This window comes from Cucumis melo, chromosome 6, assembly GCF_025177605.1.
Source record: "Cucumis melo cultivar AY chromosome 6, USDA_Cmelo_AY_1.0, whole genome shotgun sequence".
Lineage (NCBI taxonomy): Eukaryota > Viridiplantae > Streptophyta > Magnoliopsida > Cucurbitales > Cucurbitaceae > Cucumis > Cucumis melo.
This window is the reverse complement of record NC_066862.1, coordinates 31,501,720-31,519,705: the sequence shown is the minus strand read 5'-3', so window position 1 is coordinate 31,519,705 and position 17,986 is coordinate 31,501,720. Positions and strand designations below refer to the sequence as shown.

The 17,986-nt window shown below is 33.3% G+C and overlaps 5 protein-coding genes across 5 annotated transcripts; all 5 read right to left on the bottom strand.

Moving 5' to 3' along the window:
• Positions 1-1,263: 1,263 nt before the first annotated feature.
• LOC103491141 (fasciclin-like arabinogalactan protein 1) lies at positions 1,264-2,010 on the bottom strand. Its single transcript, XM_008450968.1, has one exon. The coding sequence runs from the start codon at positions 2,008-2,010 to the stop codon at positions 1,264-1,266; it is 747 nt and encodes a 248-aa protein (XP_008449190.1).
• Positions 2,011-3,382: 1,372 nt separating this feature from the next.
• Positions 3,383-4,341, bottom strand: LOC103491027 (protein TIC 20-v, chloroplastic). Its single transcript, XM_008450812.3, has one exon. It carries the CDS (start codon positions 4,251-4,253, stop codon positions 3,606-3,608), a length of 648 nt encoding a protein of 215 aa, XP_008449034.1. The 5' UTR covers positions 4,254-4,341; the 3' UTR covers positions 3,383-3,605.
• Positions 4,342-5,104: 763 nt separating this feature from the next.
• Positions 5,105-8,858, bottom strand: LOC103491026 (inactive beta-amylase 4, chloroplastic). Its single transcript, XM_008450811.3, has 10 exons — positions 8,291-8,858; positions 7,607-7,735; positions 7,150-7,399; positions 6,672-6,892; positions 6,515-6,592; positions 6,253-6,412; positions 5,781-6,034; positions 5,625-5,694; positions 5,435-5,503; positions 5,105-5,357 (listed from the first exon to the last, which is right to left on the bottom strand). Exons 1-10 carry the CDS (start codon positions 8,473-8,475, stop codon positions 5,199-5,201), a joined length of 1,575 nt encoding a protein of 524 aa, XP_008449033.1. The 5' UTR covers positions 8,476-8,858; the 3' UTR covers positions 5,105-5,198.
• A 2,831-nt stretch (positions 8,859-11,689) lies between these two features.
• Positions 11,690-12,265, bottom strand: LOC107990970 (arabinogalactan protein 1-like). The gene has a single exon (XM_017045109.2). The coding sequence runs from the start codon at positions 12,263-12,265 to the stop codon at positions 11,690-11,692; it is 576 nt and encodes a 191-aa protein (XP_016900598.2).
• Positions 12,266-15,572: 3,307 nt separating this feature from the next.
• On the bottom strand, positions 15,573-16,758 carry LOC103491025 (nuclear transcription factor Y subunit B-3-like). The gene has a single exon (XM_008450810.3). It carries the CDS (start codon positions 16,636-16,638, stop codon positions 15,880-15,882), a length of 759 nt encoding a protein of 252 aa, XP_008449032.3. The 5' UTR covers positions 16,639-16,758; the 3' UTR covers positions 15,573-15,879.
• Positions 16,759-17,986: the final 1,228 nt, after the last annotated feature.

The following is a 17,986-nucleotide window of genomic DNA, read 5'->3' as shown; positions in this document are numbered from 1 at the left end:
TAGACAAATGCTCTTCCCATTTCTGTCTTTTTTTTTTCTTTTATTATTATTATTATTATTATTATTTTATTTTATTTTTTTTGTAGAAAGGGTTTCATTTGCTTTAATTACTTTGGAAACAGAATCATTAATTGATGGGTCCAAATTCCATTAAAAATTACTTTAATTAATGTGCATGTTACTAAAAGCATCCACTACAACAATTCGAACTATCTACGATTTAAAACATAAAGGATGGGATTAGGTTAGTTTTGTTGTCGAATGGGATAAAATGTTTTCCATTTTTGTGGATTCAATTGGATTATGGTTTGGTTAAAAAAAGAAGTTGATTTGAAAATATTTAATATTTCTTTTAAAATTGTTATGATATTTGTCTTTGTTTAAATTTAATTAAATTTTGGTTATTAATAATGTGTTATCAATAAACTAATTACTTATTTAATTAAAATTAACAGTAAAAAAAGTTATAATAACTCACATCTTCGGATTGTCACGAAGGATGAACTCTCGAGTTGGTCTAAAAAAACACTCTTAACCCAACTTAACACAACATCTATGCCTTCAATGATGATCAATAATTATGGTCAAATCTTGTTACTATGCTAATAATTAATGCAAATTTAGGAAAAAAAATTGTGTTGTTTTAAAAGCGTAGTATCATGTGTTTAGAAAAATTGTCAAAAGTAGAATAAAAAAATTCAGTGTAATTAATTTTGGTTTTAGAAGTTTTGTTGTATAATGTAAATAGTTTGTCAATTTTTAATTTTTGATAAAAAAAAACCTTGAAAGAAAACAATGAAAAGTAAGGTATATTATTATTATATTGTTTATGTATTTTTGATTATCCTTCATAAATATTTTTACAAAACAAAAATGTTATCTAATATATATATATATATAATAAGTAATAAAATTTAGTCTATAATATTAGTTTGTTATTGATTTTTTTTAAAGAAATTTATCTATGGGTGCTTTTGCTAAAATTTTGAAAATACATATGTTAAATATATTGAAAAATTATTATTATTATTATTAAATAAAGTAAAATTAAAATTATATATTTAAAATCATAAAAGTGGAAAAAAATTAAAATTAATGATTTAAAATATATATATATATATATATATAGGGCTCTAAAAATTTTCACAAAAATACTAATATTTGGTATAGAATTTACCATTTAGTATATAAAAGATAAATCCTCATTGCAAATAATCAAAAGCGGATGATCCAATTTGGTAAGAGTAAAAAAGAAAAGAGAAATTACAGCAGTGAAAACCCCATCCATGCACACAAAGCTACTGCCATGAAATGAAACTCTCCACCCTCGACTCTAACCGCAGAGTTGCCATCAGCATTTTGATCCGCCAGAGATTCGTCTGGAGAATCTGCCGGCGCATCCGATGATGGAGCCGCTCCCACATCCGAGCTCCCCTTTGGCGGAGACACCACGTCCACAGTAAACAACTCTTCCGGCTCCAAAACTTTATCTATCACATAAACAACCAACGGATCCTCATCAAAAACACCAGCCCCATCCACCTTAGCCGTCGTAATGCTGGTTTTAACGGTGACATCCTCCCCATCGTTCTGTACCGTGAAGTCGAATCTAGCAGCACCATCGGTGGCCAGCGTATTGGTGTCACCGTTGTTGGACTTCAGAACTGACAACGGCATGTAAATTGGGACACCGTGGAATTCTAGGAGCGAGGTTTTAGCGGGTGGAGTCAGGTTTTTGAACTTGGGTGAAAACTCGCTCCAAACGTCGTCGTTTGGGCAGAAAACGGTCAAGCCACCCTCGACTACGTCGTTGAAGGCTTTCTTCGCCGATGTGGAACTTACGAGGGCTAGGGAAAATGCGGAGCAGCCATGCGTGGAGAGGATATGCGTGAGATTGAGTTGGGTCGAGTCGAGAGCTAGAGTCGGGGCAGGGGAGGGAGAATTGGTGGTGGGTTGGGCATTGAAGAGAGATGGGAAGAAGAGGAGGAGGAAGGGGAAGACAAGATTCATTTCAGGGTTTAGAGAAAATGAGATGAAATGAGGAAGCCTAGAGGTTTTTGTTTGTAGGATTTGGGAAAGAGGGTGAGGAACATGTGGAAATTAAACTAAAGTGAAGTGGAAGCTAAGCTATATGGAGTCATAATGGAAGAGATCTTAATCAATGGATCCTCATGCATGGGATATAATTATAGTAGTAATTATGCCTATTGGGATTTTTAGTCTTTCAATTTTTATTCCATTATCTTAGGTTAATAATTATGAATTTCTAGGATCTTGACCTAGGAATCTCTAAAATTTAAAAATTGTCCAAAAGTTCATCAAGAGGATAGGATTTTATAGAAATTTGATTGAATTAGCCATCAATACATTTTTCATTGTATTAGGCAACATGACAAGTGCCCGATAGATCGAGTTGCAATGGACAAAAAGGGAACGACGTTGCATTACACAAGGAATGAGTTTTTTTTTTCTTTTCAAACACCATTTACTTCTGAAGTGTTAGAGATTGGATTTTGCAGTTTAGCTGTAAATGGGTAAGTTGATTGGTATAAGGTAGAAGTGAAAGAAATTAGAAGGATGGTGAAAATATATGAAGAAGGGAGAATGAATGAATAACCCCATGGTCCCATGTGGCTTAGGAAATCACTCCCTCCTTTGCTTTACAATGGAAATGAGATAGAGAGAGAACATCATAAGTATAACATACTCGATTTAAATCCCACCAAAATGATTCAATATGTTTTCTTTTTTAGTTGACTTTTTTTTGATATTTTTTCTTGGTAAACTACATTTGGATCTTAGGTGGTCCTTGTTTAGTTAATACATCTTCAAAATAATAAATTTTAGTTCTCATGATAACCATTGAACAGATCTCGAACAGTATAAAATTGGAGACTAAAGATACATAGAATGGCTAACACTTCTGTATGGATAAAATGTTTATTCTAAGACAACATTAGAATAGTGAGAGATTTTGTATCAATTTAAACAAAGGAAAAATTACCATAAATCACAAAAATGCTGAAACTACTTACGAAATATAATAAAATTAATAGAATATGAAATTTTAATATTGAACTTCCCTAACAATTGATATACTAGATACAATTATTTGATTGAAATTTGAGTGGGATACAAATTCCAATTTATATATGTTGGCTCATTTGGAGTTTTTTGTCTTTGACACCCAAATATTATAAGATATTATGGATTGTAGCATGAGATCAGTTCATTTGTGCCTAAACTCGTATGAACACAAACAGTAAAAAAATAAATTGATATTTTGGCCTCCATTCTCACTTTATTATTATTTTTCAATAATTTTGGAAATGCGCTCAATAAACATGGAAAGATATTCAAGAACAAACTAACAAGAGAAAAATGGACAATTAACATTGAATATCATTTCTAACTTCGATTTTTCTTTAATTATTTCATCCTCATAAGTGTGTAGAAATTTAGAAACACATAATTAATCTACAACTAGGTTTCCCCCAAATGAACAAGAATTTGAGAATTCCCATCCAACTTTCCCCCACCCAACAAAATCAGCAAGAACAATAGTTAAACTGATCTATTTTCAAAGAAGTGAAGAAAAAAAAAATTCACATAACTTGTCTATCAGCAGCATCAGCAACAATGGGCAATCGAGGGATTTGACCCAACAAGCAAGAAGAAGACCCATAAATCAAACAAATCAAAAGAAACAAGAACACAGTACTATCCAAACTCATCACTAAATCCAACCCTATTCCCCCTCTAGGATTAAAGCTCCTCTCCAAAAGATCGGGGAAAATCAGAAGCACATCGAGAACAATGGCTTGCATAATATTGAATCTAACATACCGACTGAAATTAGGGTTTCTAACCACGACGAAGTAAAGAGTTAAAAACACCAAAAAGCTATTCAACGGAAAGCTCTTGAAAACACGAATTGCCGGAACTAAAGGTTGAATCAGAACCTGAAATGGAGTGTACTGAGTGATAACGTACTTGCCGTACTGGACGCCGTCGAAGAAGGGGTAGAAGTAGCAGATGGCGGAGATGAGGCGGTCGGGGCCATCGGCAGAGTTGTTGTTGTTGTCGCCAGTGGATCGGACGGTGAATATGCGTCGTCGCCCTCGCCCTCGCCGTCGCAGAGTGGTGGTGAAATTGAGGGTGGTTGTTTTGGGGTTTGAGAGAGCGGGAAATGGGGAGGGGAAGAAGGAAGAATGGAGGGTTTTGGGAGAGAGATTTAAGATAAGAAACGCCATTGAAGTTGTGAAGAAATGGATTTTGAAATCCAATCGTGTTGATTTTGGAGCCTCTCTTCGTTTTTATACCATTTCCTTTTCTTTCTTTTTCTTTCAACACAAATAAATATCTCTAATTTCAACCCTTCATTAAAAAAAAAAAAAAGAAAGTATCTATTAAACTAATCTTTTATCTTATAAATCAATTTTAATCCTAAAATTTATAATTATAAGAATGGAAACCTTCCTTTTTATTTTATTTAAATACAATTCTAATATTCGAGGTTCAAATTAATATATCGATTAAAATTCAAGTTGTAACCCAACATTTATTTTAGTACAACACTTAATTTATTTTAGTACAATACATAATAGTGTGTGGATATAATAATATCTTAGCAAATTAAATTATATCAATGTTAACTTAAAAAGTTGTTAATTTGGTTAAATACCTTACCAACAATTGCCTTTACCTTACATTTTGCTATAGAGTTCGTGAACTTTAATTTTTAACCATTTCATTCTAAAAACTCTAAAAAGCGCAATTATTTAATCTCTATTCTTTAATAAGAAACAATTAATCTTAATAATTTAAAAATTGAACTAATTTTTATCATAAACGGTACAATTAATTAAGATTTAATCAAATTTCTTACATTTGATTAATTATATTCACTTATAAACTATATTAAAAAACTAACACTTAATTTTGATTAGTTTTATCATTTTAGAGTTGACAATAAAATTTATTGACTAAATTATGAGCTAAATCACTAAACACATTTTACTTTTAACAATAGAATCCATTTCATTACTAAATTTTCATTATTATTGTTTTTTTTTATTTATTTAAGAGTTGAAAAGGCCAACTATAAGAAGATGTAGTATGAACATGTATTAACAATGTTGTAGTAAAGAATTGTTTGAACTTATGTTTCAGCAAAAAGAACTGTAGTGTTGAACAATTCAGTAGTAGCTATTAGTGCTCATCATTTTGATAAAGGGGATAAAGTTGTTCCAGTTTTCATGCCAAAAGAACTTGTCAGTCAATCTGAAAAAAGTGAAGGATCTAACCGCATCATTTCCTGGATGACAAGAATTGGCATGAATTTGCCATAACCCATCCTGCATTCAATCCAAATTCATCATACATCATAAAACTAAACTCTATCCCAAAGATGAACAAATTAAACTCCACCTACCTTGTCAAACCTTTCGTTTGTGTTCCTTCCTATTAAATGAACAAAGTTCTTTTTTGATGTGTCCATAATCTAAGTTGGAAAAAACAAAAAAAGAAACATTCTATTAGATGATATTATGATAGTAAATTTGTTTTCGCTCATTAGCACTCTTTGGTTTTTTTACTCGATCAGTGGTTTTAGACACACCAACCTGTTTGAACAAACGCTCTGGACTGCAGTCATAGAGCGAGGGTGTTTCATCGTCCACCATTTCTAAGCAGCTGCAATGAAAAACATGAACGAACAATCTATAAGAGAAACAAAACATGCTGATTGATATGAACTTCAAAGAGTTACAGAATCTTACGGAAATTGTAAAGCAGCACCATGACGGGACAACATCGAAGTTACAGGATCGTAACCGTCCCTGGTTTCTGTATTGTAGTAACCAGCAGTAAGTTCTGCAGGATGAGACAATGTCTTGTACCACCAGTATATACCACCAAGCTTAGCCACTAATGTAACTGAAGGATGATTTTTTTGTAGATACTTCTTCAATATTCGAGCTGCCTTCCCAAGAATATGATCAGCATGTTCAATCAATCTCCCACTATACCAATCCTACAAACAACTTTCTGCCATATAAGCCCTCAAATACTTGAGCAATAAAATCCAGTTGGTAAATAAATTGATTGTTTAGCAGCCGATAGAATGTAAATATTGATATTTTCCGGTTCGATAAAGGCAACGGTTTCATGCTTCTAAAAAAGCTTTTCATTACTGACGAAGTTCTAACAAGAAAATTTTGGAGGCATTCTTTGTTAGGTTGTGATACGTACAAGAAAAAAATGTCCATATTCAGAGAGAAAGCTTCCCTCTCCCCCTTCGAAAAAAGGAGCCTCAGAAGGGGAGCTATTGTAGTCACCAGCATTTTGGGGGCCACGGTTCCCCCAATGAGGCTTGCCTATTTGGCGTGCAGCTATCTTTAAGTCAGCCAACCTGAAAGAAGAGCAACCTCTTCATAAACCACAAGTGAAAACTGAAGATGAGGATTGACTACAATAGTTGAAAATCATGAAAAACAAAAAGCTAAGGACTTACATGTATTTGTCATAGCATTGAAACTCACCAATCCCGGGAAACATCCATCTTCCATCTGCAAAAGGATGTGCAGGATACCTGTAAAGGTTCCCTCCATATAAGCCCTCAAGCAACAGCTTTGAAGTTTCCGTTTAAATATCAATAATTATAAAAGTACCTAAGCTCTCCAGAAGGGCCAAGACCAATGCTTATTTCCTGTATCACGTCTCCAATTAAATGATCAAAATTATTAACAAAGCTGAGTATGAAGTCTTCATAGCACTGGAGGGCAGATCGTGTATATAAAACAGGCAAATTATCGACTCCAAGAGTAAGGTAATCACCACTGGTCATTCCCTTTTGATCTTGATAGTATATATGTTTGTTGCGAGCACCAATCTGGAAGAAAAAATATTCATCATGGTTGAATTTCCAAGACCACAAATCAGAGATAAAAATATGATATCATTCGAAAAGAGGTTGTTGGATTACAACATCAATCTAACTTTCACCACAATGATAGTAGGACAAGATCAAATTGAAGAAAAACAGCTTTGAGATTATAAAAGTTATTCTTATAGGGTGAAGATCACCAGAAAATCTAGGCTATTTTAAACTTTCTATTCAAAGAAGTCCCACAGCATACAAGAACCAACCTCCATTATCCATAGCGGAAGACTCACACCCTGTTTCCCTTTAACTGTCCAGCGCATGTCTGAATGAAATGACAAGGCAGCATGCAACTTCAATCCTGCATCGGAAATCAATCTAAAAAGTGCTTTGTAGAGCGACCAATCGTATATCATCGGAGAGAAACATTCTACAATCCCCCACATAACCTCAACTGCTACTCCATGTACACCAGCAAGCTTGAGTGCCCTCAGAGACGAAATTACGGGCTTCATTCTAAAGCAAAAAGTGAGAGACATATTAACTATTTTACAAAGACCAAAGTTCGGAACGAAAACCTGAAACATCAGCATGATTTATTTATATTTATACCTACCGAATACAAACTAAACTCAATTACGCCAAATTTAAATGTGATACGTATTTGCAAATCCACGAAGCAGTATAACAGATGAGATAGTGACTAATAATACAAAGGCTTACTTCTTAAAGGTCACATTCCCAGAAGGACCCATTTCAAAAAGGTCAACAGGCAGCATCACATACACTGGGACTTTTTTATGTCGTTTTGAGTTTACTGTTTTTCGTATCGATTTCTCTCGGGCATCCATGCTGAAAAACACCAATGGTTAAATAAGTCCATTCAAGTACAATAAAAGAGAGAACAAACGTAGAAATAGAGATCTAGATATCCCTATTAAAAATCTAATACAACGATCACCATCTTCTTCACTTCAATAGGATCATGAATTTCTTTCAGAATGCTAGTGAACAATATTACTTATCATAGAAAATTATTCTTCATTCTAACAAAGCAACTACTAACAATCGAACTAACTTAAACCATGAAAACTCAGTAACAAGAAATCAAATAGCAAGAATCAACATCAAGTAAGTAGCGAAACATCAATAGTAAAGAAATTTCAATTAAGTAAAAAATTCTTCCCAAAACACAAAAAACGAGGCACAAATTCTACATCTATATCCATTCATTTTTCTCAGCAGCAACCAAGAACAGTAACTCGAACTCAAGAAACACAAAGAAAGAATGCAACTGATAAACACAAAGAAACTCCAACCATTTCATCATCAAATTCCCCTCATCTCACACTTACCGAATCCCCGTCCAAATCAAAAGAAAACTCACGAAATGCAAGAATATAATACCTGATAATGCAATTGTTGTTGCAAGAACTGACTAGCCGTCGATCAACAAAATGGTTCCTAAAGAATGGAGTAGTTGAAAAAGAATGAAGATGATTAATCTTCTGTAACCTAACTTGCTTGGGAAAACAGCTTCTTCCCAGTTGAGGATACCGGGAAAGGAGACCACCAGTTTCCGCCATAGCCATGAGGAACGAAGAGAAATGCAAGAATTGTTGGAAGAAATGGAAGAATTGATTGAAGAATTGAAAATCATGGAACTAATATAGTGGGATTTTTCTTTGCAGTTAAATGTATAACAACTTGAACATGGTAGTTGGTTAGGAAAAAAGAAAAAAAAAACCCATCAAATTTCCAAAAAAACCAACAATTAACTAACAAATAACAAGAAGGGAGCATCTGTTCATGAAAACAAATATATATAAATCTTATTAAGTATTTGTCGATGATCTTCGAGCTCCTTTCATCATCGACAAAATTCAATTAGATTTTTCTCTTAGTTTTCGACTTCAAAATTCAACATCTATTAGATCGAACGTGTGTTGCGATTTTATTAACTTCGTGTTCTACTAAAACCAAAAGGACTTATGATGGGAACTCACTTTAAGGCTAGAAGTGAAGGGAACCAAAAGAGCCAATTTTGAGCCTGGGTAGTTTAGTAAATTGGAGTTTAAACTTCAAAGCCCATTCAATATTTTTACTTAACCAATAAGTATGTTTATGATTGGCTTTCTATAGAGTTGAACTTGTGGGTGGTGTGTATCCCTTTTTATTGGGTCTAATATTTCTCGTTGATTTACTTCAAGTTATCGAGTTGTGGTAATTGAATTCCAATAGTTTTTGTTGAGCTATTTGGGAAGAGTTTTGTTGAGAGCATGTACGAGGGTTCTTTGTCATCTCCATCATGGTGGAACCTCCGGTTGCAAAAAACTAGATGTGATCTCGAGTTCAAGATATAATTCAGTATATTTCGTATTTACTTATGTATTGCAGACATAAATTTTCAACCAGTTAATCATTATCACCTTGAGTTGAGGAGTTATAAAAAAAAAAAAAAATCTTATAAAACCTTAACAATATTTTTGAAATAGTGACTAAAAATACCTTAGAGTCGTAGATATCGTTTCAGTTATATCATTAATTTAATTGTCACACCGTATTCATTTAAAATTATGTCTACAAAGAGTTTATACCACGAGAGTGCTAACTTTTTTTTTCTTTTTTTTCTTATGCCTACACTCTCACCTAAAGTCATAGGTGACAAATTTTCTTTCTTCCACGATATTACATTTTAAGTAAATAATAGAAAGTATGCAAACCCTAGCTATCACAAATACTAGTATGTCAAAATCCTATCAAACGCAAAATCTAAGAGTTCAATAATGACATATTCGATATATTTAAGAGTCTAGAAACCTATTAAACACAAACAGAAATGCCTAGTGATTAAACTTGCAATCTAACACATGAGTAATGCATTCGTCTTTAATCCAATGAGAGAATAATTAAAAATGCGATTAAAGTGTGAAATATATAATGAAATTTCTAGTACTACGGTAGTATGAAAAATGTTCTATACCATCTCCATTTATTGCTATTAAAAATTGTGCAGAGTCCTCACAATAAATATTTAATAAATCATTTAAAATGATGTATCAAATAATCAATAGAAGCAGTACAGTAACATAGACGTTTTTTTTCTCGAAATATACCGAAAAAAGTACAATAAAATAGAAAAAAAATTAAATCAATAATAATTGACATAGACTCTCTCTTGCTAGAAGTTTTCTTAGGTGGCATGAGTTATCTAACCAAAGATGGATAAGAAGAGAAGAGAGAGTATCTATCAAAGGTCAAATATTTGGATGATTGGCAGCATCCCAATCCATGAGTACCATTTTTTGCCTTATTCTCTCAACTACTCATTTGCAACAAAACAATACACATTCTTCTTAGATATTTTCTCCTCAACAACATTATCAATATCCATCATCCAATTTTATTTCCTTCTAGTAATTATGTTCTAATTTTCAATAATATGAAAAATATATCAGGTACAATTCGAGCATCACTTATTTCTTTGCATTCTATTAAACTGTCGAATTGTTTTATGAAATTTGTATTCTTTTTTACGTGAATGGTTAGAAGGGATGCACAAAAATAATTGATGTTCGAAATGTACTCAAGTATTATACAATTAGCTTACTTTAGCTTTATTTCTTCTGGTTTTGACTGCAAACACTTTGCCTTTTTCTAGTTTTGTACTCATATCATATATAGTTTTTGTTTCACCCAAATAAAAAATCTAATGTGCTTTTCTTAAAATTTTCTTTCAACTAAACATTTACTTTATATTTAAATTTTGGATATATTCTAAACTTTTATCTCAAATATTAAAAACACAAATAAAAAACTAGTGTAAGATCACTTAAAATTTTCATATGAAATCTTCGTATACTTCAAAACATAAATTAAATTCTAATCAAACAGACTCTGCGTTTAAACACATATTATTCAACCTCGCTTAAGATTAAACAACTTCAAACTTAATAACTCAAATCAGCGTTCCAAATTCTCTCTATTGTGTTTAAAAGCATTCTCAAAGGTATCTAATTTTTGAAAATGTATTTGGGTTTTAGACCCTTTCTTCTCATTCATTTACCAATAATTATTCATTAGGTATAATTTTGATTTGGATCCTTTTGAAATAATTTTCTTCTCATTCATTTAACATATCATAAATTTGTAACAATTTTCAATGTTTCCCTTTTTCTAATCATTTTTATTATTTACATATCATAATCTTATTACTTTTTATTTAAATCATTTCCTTAAAATTACTTTATTCAAATTAAATTTATACTTTAGAAATATTCAAAAATAAAAACTTAGATCAATTTTATTTACTAGTTCTCATGTTAATTACATTCTCAGACTTTTTATTATTATTATTATTATTTGAAGATGGTCTCAAACTTTTAATAATAATAATTTAGTGTCCTTGAAACTTACAATAATCGTAAAAAATAGATTCACAAAATGAATAAAATTGAATCATTATACTTATTACGTATACTTGAAAAATTTAATTTTCAAATTTGAAAGTTTAAAGATATAACACTACAACTATTACTCTACTTTAGGGACAATCTTTAAGATTTATTCGAGAAATGAGTTGGACTAATTTTTTTTTTTTTTTTGGTGTTCTTTTAAGCAATAAAACAGATTACTATTATTTTGATAACCCTCAAATATACCAAAAACATTATATTCATATAATAAAATTGAATAAAAAGAAGAACCCCACATAATGAGTCAAAAAAAGAATACAATATAATCTCAAAACAATTGTTAGAAACACAAAACAGCCAATCATCAAAATTTAAACATATGTGCCTAATTTCAAAAGGCCCAAGCAGCCCAAATAGAAAGCCCACTCAACATAACCTCCACCCCGATCTTGTACCTTCCTGACGCCGACGCGTCGTTTCCAGGCCGCTCCGCCGTTTCCGGAGCTAAGTTTGTCGGAGTAGCCATCGGTGGGCTGCTACTCGACGGAAATATTGACGGCGTCCCGACCGGAGACCCTCCAGAAATCGGATTTGCGGGAATTTCTGGTTCCACTGGAGCCCCAACCGGAGAAGCATCGAAAGGGAGAGGAGACGGCGGGGACGAAACCGGAGAATTTTCACTCGGCGAAGAAATAGGTACCGCTGCCGGGGCCTTCGAGGGCGCTACAGATGGTGGGGTAGCCAATGTCGGAGATATTTCCGGAGTTAACATCGGTGGAGAAGCAGTCGGGGATTTAGACGGAGATAAAGAGCGACTCGGCGGCGAAACAACCGGAGAATGCGCCGGAGATGGAGAATGAGCCGTTTTAGGGGGTTTTGGGGAGGCGGCAGGCGAATCGTAAGCGAAAACGAGGCCAATAAATGGGGAAAGAAAAAACAGAACAGTAAACAGAGCAAAGTTGCCCATGCTATATATTGGCCGGGGATTTCTCTCTGTTATTTGGCCGGCGGAGGGAAATATGAATGATCGGAATTGGGGATGAATGTGAAAAGTGAACGGTGAAATATATATATATATATATATATGAGAGAAAGGGGAAGGTTTGAGAAAAAAAAAACTGAACGTTAATAGTTGTGAAGAGAAAAACGGAAGAAGAGGACGGAAAGGAAAAAGTGACCGTTGGGGGAGATGGGACCGGCTATCACGGGTAAACTAGTCGTTACATGGCAGAGGGTTACTGGTACAGACGGTCACTTTGAAATTAATTATTATTAATATTGTAAAAAATTGAAAGGAGGCTCTCGTGAACATCTGTCGGTTCTTTTAATAATCTTTTTTCTTTTAAATAAAGGAATGTTTGGTGTTTTGTGCTTTGCATGTGATTGTGTCTCAAAAACCAAGTAAATGGATACCCGTTTGGAATTTTACCATATTTTAGAACTATATCCATAAGACTTCATTTTTAATAATTATTTTCATAAATATTTTTACATACTCATGTGTTCAACTTTGGTATAGGTTAGAATCGATATTTTGATTCTATAATATAGTGTCGGGAGATCCTCTATTTTTTTTTTAAAAAAAATACCTTCCATTATTAAATGGAAGGTATTCTTTTTGCAAAACCGAGCGAGAACAAGATCAAGTAAACGAATGAAAAAATTAGCAAAGCGAAGGCAAAATTAGAAGTAGGATTTAGGATTTTAGAGCAAAAAGCTAACTTAAATAAAAAAACTAACTGGAAGAGATAGTGGGCGGTGGTTGCACCGAACCAGAAGGGAGAACTGAGACCATAAAGAATAATAAAAATAAATCAATAACAACATAATCAACAAAATAAAAACAAAATTTACACAACCAACAACAAATCCACAACAAATTAATGAACATAGTTTGGCTTACTGTCAACAAGGGGTTTGACGATGAAGACTGAATGAAGAACGAAGTTTGGCTGTTGACAAGGGGGGGTAGAGACGAATGCAAAGACCGGACGACGGAGTTTGACGTGAAGACTGGACGATGGACAATGATGGGAATCTTCTTTCTCTTTCAGAAGTCTGAAATCCTTCTCTCTCTCGTTTTTCGGTTGCACACAGATATGAAAATTTGATTTTAAAGAGGAACTCCCGACGCCGTTATGCATGGCATCGAGAGAGAAGTTAAATACATTACAAAAATTATTAACTTTTTCCAACGCCGTTATGCATGATGTCGTGAGAAGTTTATAACTTTTTATTAAATTACCTTATACCAATGTCGCCTTATATCGTGTCGAAATTGTCAACCTTTCCCGATGTAGATTCTATGGTGTCGGGAGAAGTCTTTTTCCCAACATTACTTATCCTGACGTCCATGTTGTGGAGAATCCTTGTTTCTTCTACACATTACTTAGGAAATACATATTTTCTTGTAGTGGTAAGAAGAAAAGGAAACCTACGGATACTGTAGAAGGGACATATCAACAGAATAAGAAACAAGCTATGGAGAATCCTTGTTTCTTCTGCAAAAAGAAAAATCATCTCAAGAAAGATTGTCCCAAGTACGCCAAATGGCATGTAAAGAAGGATAAACTTCTTACTTTGGTTTGTTCTGCTATACCTACAGATACTTGATGGGTAGATTCTGGTGCTACTACTCACCTAAGTATATCAATGCAGGGTTGCTTGTAGAGTTGACCGTCAAATGAAGTTGAAAGATTCATCTATGTGGGCGATTGCAAAGCAGTTGAAGTTGAACCTATTGGCAATTTTAGATTACTTTTAAAAACTAGTTATTTTTTTGGATTTGAATGAGACTTTTATTGTATCGTTATTTAGATGGAACTTACTATCTATTTCCAATTTTGACAAATTTGGTTTTTCTTGTTCTCTTGGAAATAATAAAGTTAATCTTTTTCAAAACTCCAAACTTATTGGTACTTATGCTTCATCTAACAAAGTCATGTTGTCTAAATCATGTGGTACAAAGTGTAAATTAAATAAGAATTCTGCTATGTTGTGACGCAAGCATTTATGTCACATCTCTAAACAGAGAATTTAGAGACTTATGTGAAATGGAATTCTTGATTCCCTTCCTTTGATTTAAGCAAATTTGAAGTTTGTATGAAATGTATTAAAGGAAAAAAGACAAACATAAGAAAATTAGGTACCAACAGATGTTTCAGATGTCTTAGAACTAATACAGGCCCATTCCTTACGGCTTTTTGGAATAGACAGCAATACTTTATTACGTTTATAGACAATTGTTCAAGATATGGGTACCTATATTTAATTCATAAGAAGTCTCAATCTTTGGATGTTTTCAAGTCTTTTAAAGCTGAAGTTGAACTTCAACTTGGAAAGAAAATTAACTCTATCAAGTCTAATCGTGGTGGTAAATACTATGGTAGGTATGACAGATCATGTGAACAACGTCCAAAACCCTTTGTATGAAGGATCTTGGTTAATCTATTATATAGATTTAAAGTATTTTATTCTAACAAAATACGCTTCTCCTTGTCCAAATTTTAGTATCAATGAGAGTGATTTATTTATGCAAAGTTGAATAAATTTACTTACGAAAGATAAGGATTTCTATATTCGTTTGCAACTTGCGTTTACCGAACATTATCATATGGTTTTAAATTTTTTGTTTAAAATAAAATTTACCAAATACTAGGTTTATACCAAAGTACAATTGACATCACAATCGTTTCAAACTAAACCTTAGTCCATGTATTTTAAAAAGTTATATCTCCAACTCAAACTAGATTACGTTAGTTTTACATGCATATGGAGTAACTATGTTTATGTCTAAAATGCAAAATTCAATTTGTTTATGTATGTTTAAAGTTAAGTTATGAACTACAGAATTGAGTTGAATTAAATTGCTTCAAAAAGTTTACTGGATTTAGCAAGGCATATTTTTAGTGGCAAAACTGAATTAGATGGAGTTTGAGTATCTAATGCACCAATTTTTTTTTTCTCCATAACGTAAAGAAGTTACGGAATCTTTTCATGAAAATATTTTTGCTTGCTTTACTTTTTGTACAACTATTCAATTCCCACATATATTTTACCAAAATTTCAAACATTCACTTGAAATTTCAATAACCTAACCTATATTTTACAATCTTTTATGGGTAACCATTGCTCTTGAGATAGCAAAATAATAATAATAATTAAAACCATGGGAGCCTAATGTTAGACTTAACTTAAAAGTTAACAAAATGAAATATATAATTAGTCACAAACCAACAAAAAAAAAAAGAGAGAGAGAGAGAGAGAGAAAACAATTCACCATAATTATAATTGTTATAAAAACTATAAAATGCATATTTATTAAAATGAAAATACAACATTAAATTCATCTATTGTTATTATTATTATTTATCTGCGTCACAATATCTTTTTATAAAATTAAAAAAAAAATAAAATAAAAATAAAAATAAAAAAGGTCACCTTCCCTCAGCTACACATCTTCATTTTACGGAGGATAAAGTGGAGATTTCGAATATCCCGTCGCCGTCGTAATGAATGTTGTAGTTGTAGCAGTGTATAGTACTGGGCCCAATAAAAACCCAATGGGTCGATATGGCCCACCTACCTGGGCCTACCCGTAGTACTAAACCCAGGCCCATCCCAACGCGGCCCATCAGAACCATAAACATTCGGAGGCATCGCCATCGTCATTCCCATCCCCATCCCCATCCCCATCCCCATCCCCATCCCACCCCCAAATTCCCCACCGCCGTCGAAAAACCCACTATTCCCCGCTGCGGCGGAGTTCGGAGCGGAGGAGGCGGCGGAGTCACGTGAGGCAAGCGTTGTCCTCTCGCCTTCAATTTCTCGAAACCGTTGGAGATAAAGCTTGAGAGGATCCACATAGTCTTCGAACCCTAAGGTAGCCATGGCCCAGAGCAAATCGTCGCCGTTGATAGTTTTTCGTTTCTCGTTATGGCACTTGTCGGATGCTTCACCGGTGACGAAGCTGATGAACTCGGAGACGCATTCTTGAACGGTTTCTTTGGCGTCTTTTGAGATCTTGGCGTTACCAGGGAGAGCTTTCTTCATGATCCGGCCGACGTTGGCGATCGGGAGGAGTCTGTCGTGTTCACGTGGAGATGGGGATTTCTGGTAACCACCGCCGGAGTCGTTGTCGGAGTCCGCCATGGAAGAGGGGGAAGAGGAATTAGGGTTTGTGAAATTAGGGGATGTGGAAGTGAAATGTGTGTGTGTGTGTGTGTGTGAGAGAGAGAGAGAGAGAGAGAGAGAGATCTTTGTAAGAGAGGATGGGAATGGGAGAGTTGCCAAGTTGCTATCATTGAATAACAAATTAAATTTAACCAAATTAAAATGCATTATCTCTATGCAAAAGCTAATCTTTGATTTATTGTAATTTGATTCCAAAACTTTATATATATATATATATATATATATTGAATATTGATAAATGCAAAATTATATACATTATGTGTAATAAATATGTATTGAATATACCTAAAGAGTTAAAAAAAGACTAATACTCGAGTACTTATCGAAACATCTTGGGATCTATTTTAACTCTTTATTGTTGTTGAAATGATTTGACTTTTTTCCAAATTGGTTAAGACAATAAAACCAATTATTTAAGGGAAGGAAATCAAAATATATTTTATTCATCTTGCAAATATAGTTATATTAATAAAATTAAAGTTGATTGCCACCATTTTGCTTTTCATCCCTTGAATAAAAATATATATTCATCATTCACTTAATTTTCATCCCTTGAATAAAAAAAGCAGCATGACTTAAGAGTAGTTAAATTAAATTCGAGCATTTGATATTAAGAGGACAATATTCTATCTTTAACCATTTTGCTGTTCTTGTACTATACCAAAAGTTTAGGCCACCACCTCTCTCACTCCACGCCTCCATTTTTATCTTCCTTTCTCCGCTGCAACCTTCATGCATTAATTCATCACTTCTTCGCTCACCTCTGTTTTGTTCAGAGCTTCTTCATTGCTTACTTGAAGTCTTTAGGTAGGTTTTGTACCTCAATTCTCCACTTATTTCTCAACCCTTCCACATCAAGCTTTTATGCATATAAGAAAAAATCGGTAAAACTAACCAAATCATTTGAAATGAAACTTTCAATTTTTTGGTTTAAGACATTTCAAAATTGTTAAGTTCAGTTTACTTGTCGACTTTCTTTTTCTTTTATCAAAATTAGATTAAACCAAACCATGTACACCTTTAATTATGATTAGGTCAGGCTCATTCACCTTTGTTTTATTGATAACTTGATAATTTTTAGTGTTACGTTGGGGACTATGCATCGCTCTTCTTTATGCATATTGGTTTAAGTCAATTTCAAAGGATTATTTAACCTTATTGCTAATGATGGAAAAAGTGTGTTGTTTTGTGTTAGCATGGCTCTAAATAAGGTTGAAAGGCTTTCATTGTTCATGGTTTTTTCATTGGCTTGTCTTACTACACGATTTCTTGGCTTCCTTTTTATCTTGGGTAAACTATCATATACAAACTATTGGCCTCTATTAGAAAAGGTTACTACCTAATGTGAGGAATTGGTCAGAGCTAGGGCTTTGTATGATGTTGTAGATTACAATTCATCGTTTTGTTTTCTTTAAGGCTTTCAGATTTATATAGCCAATTAGTTTGTTTTACGAACAAATGTTATTGAATACCTAAATTATCTGTGTCACTTTAT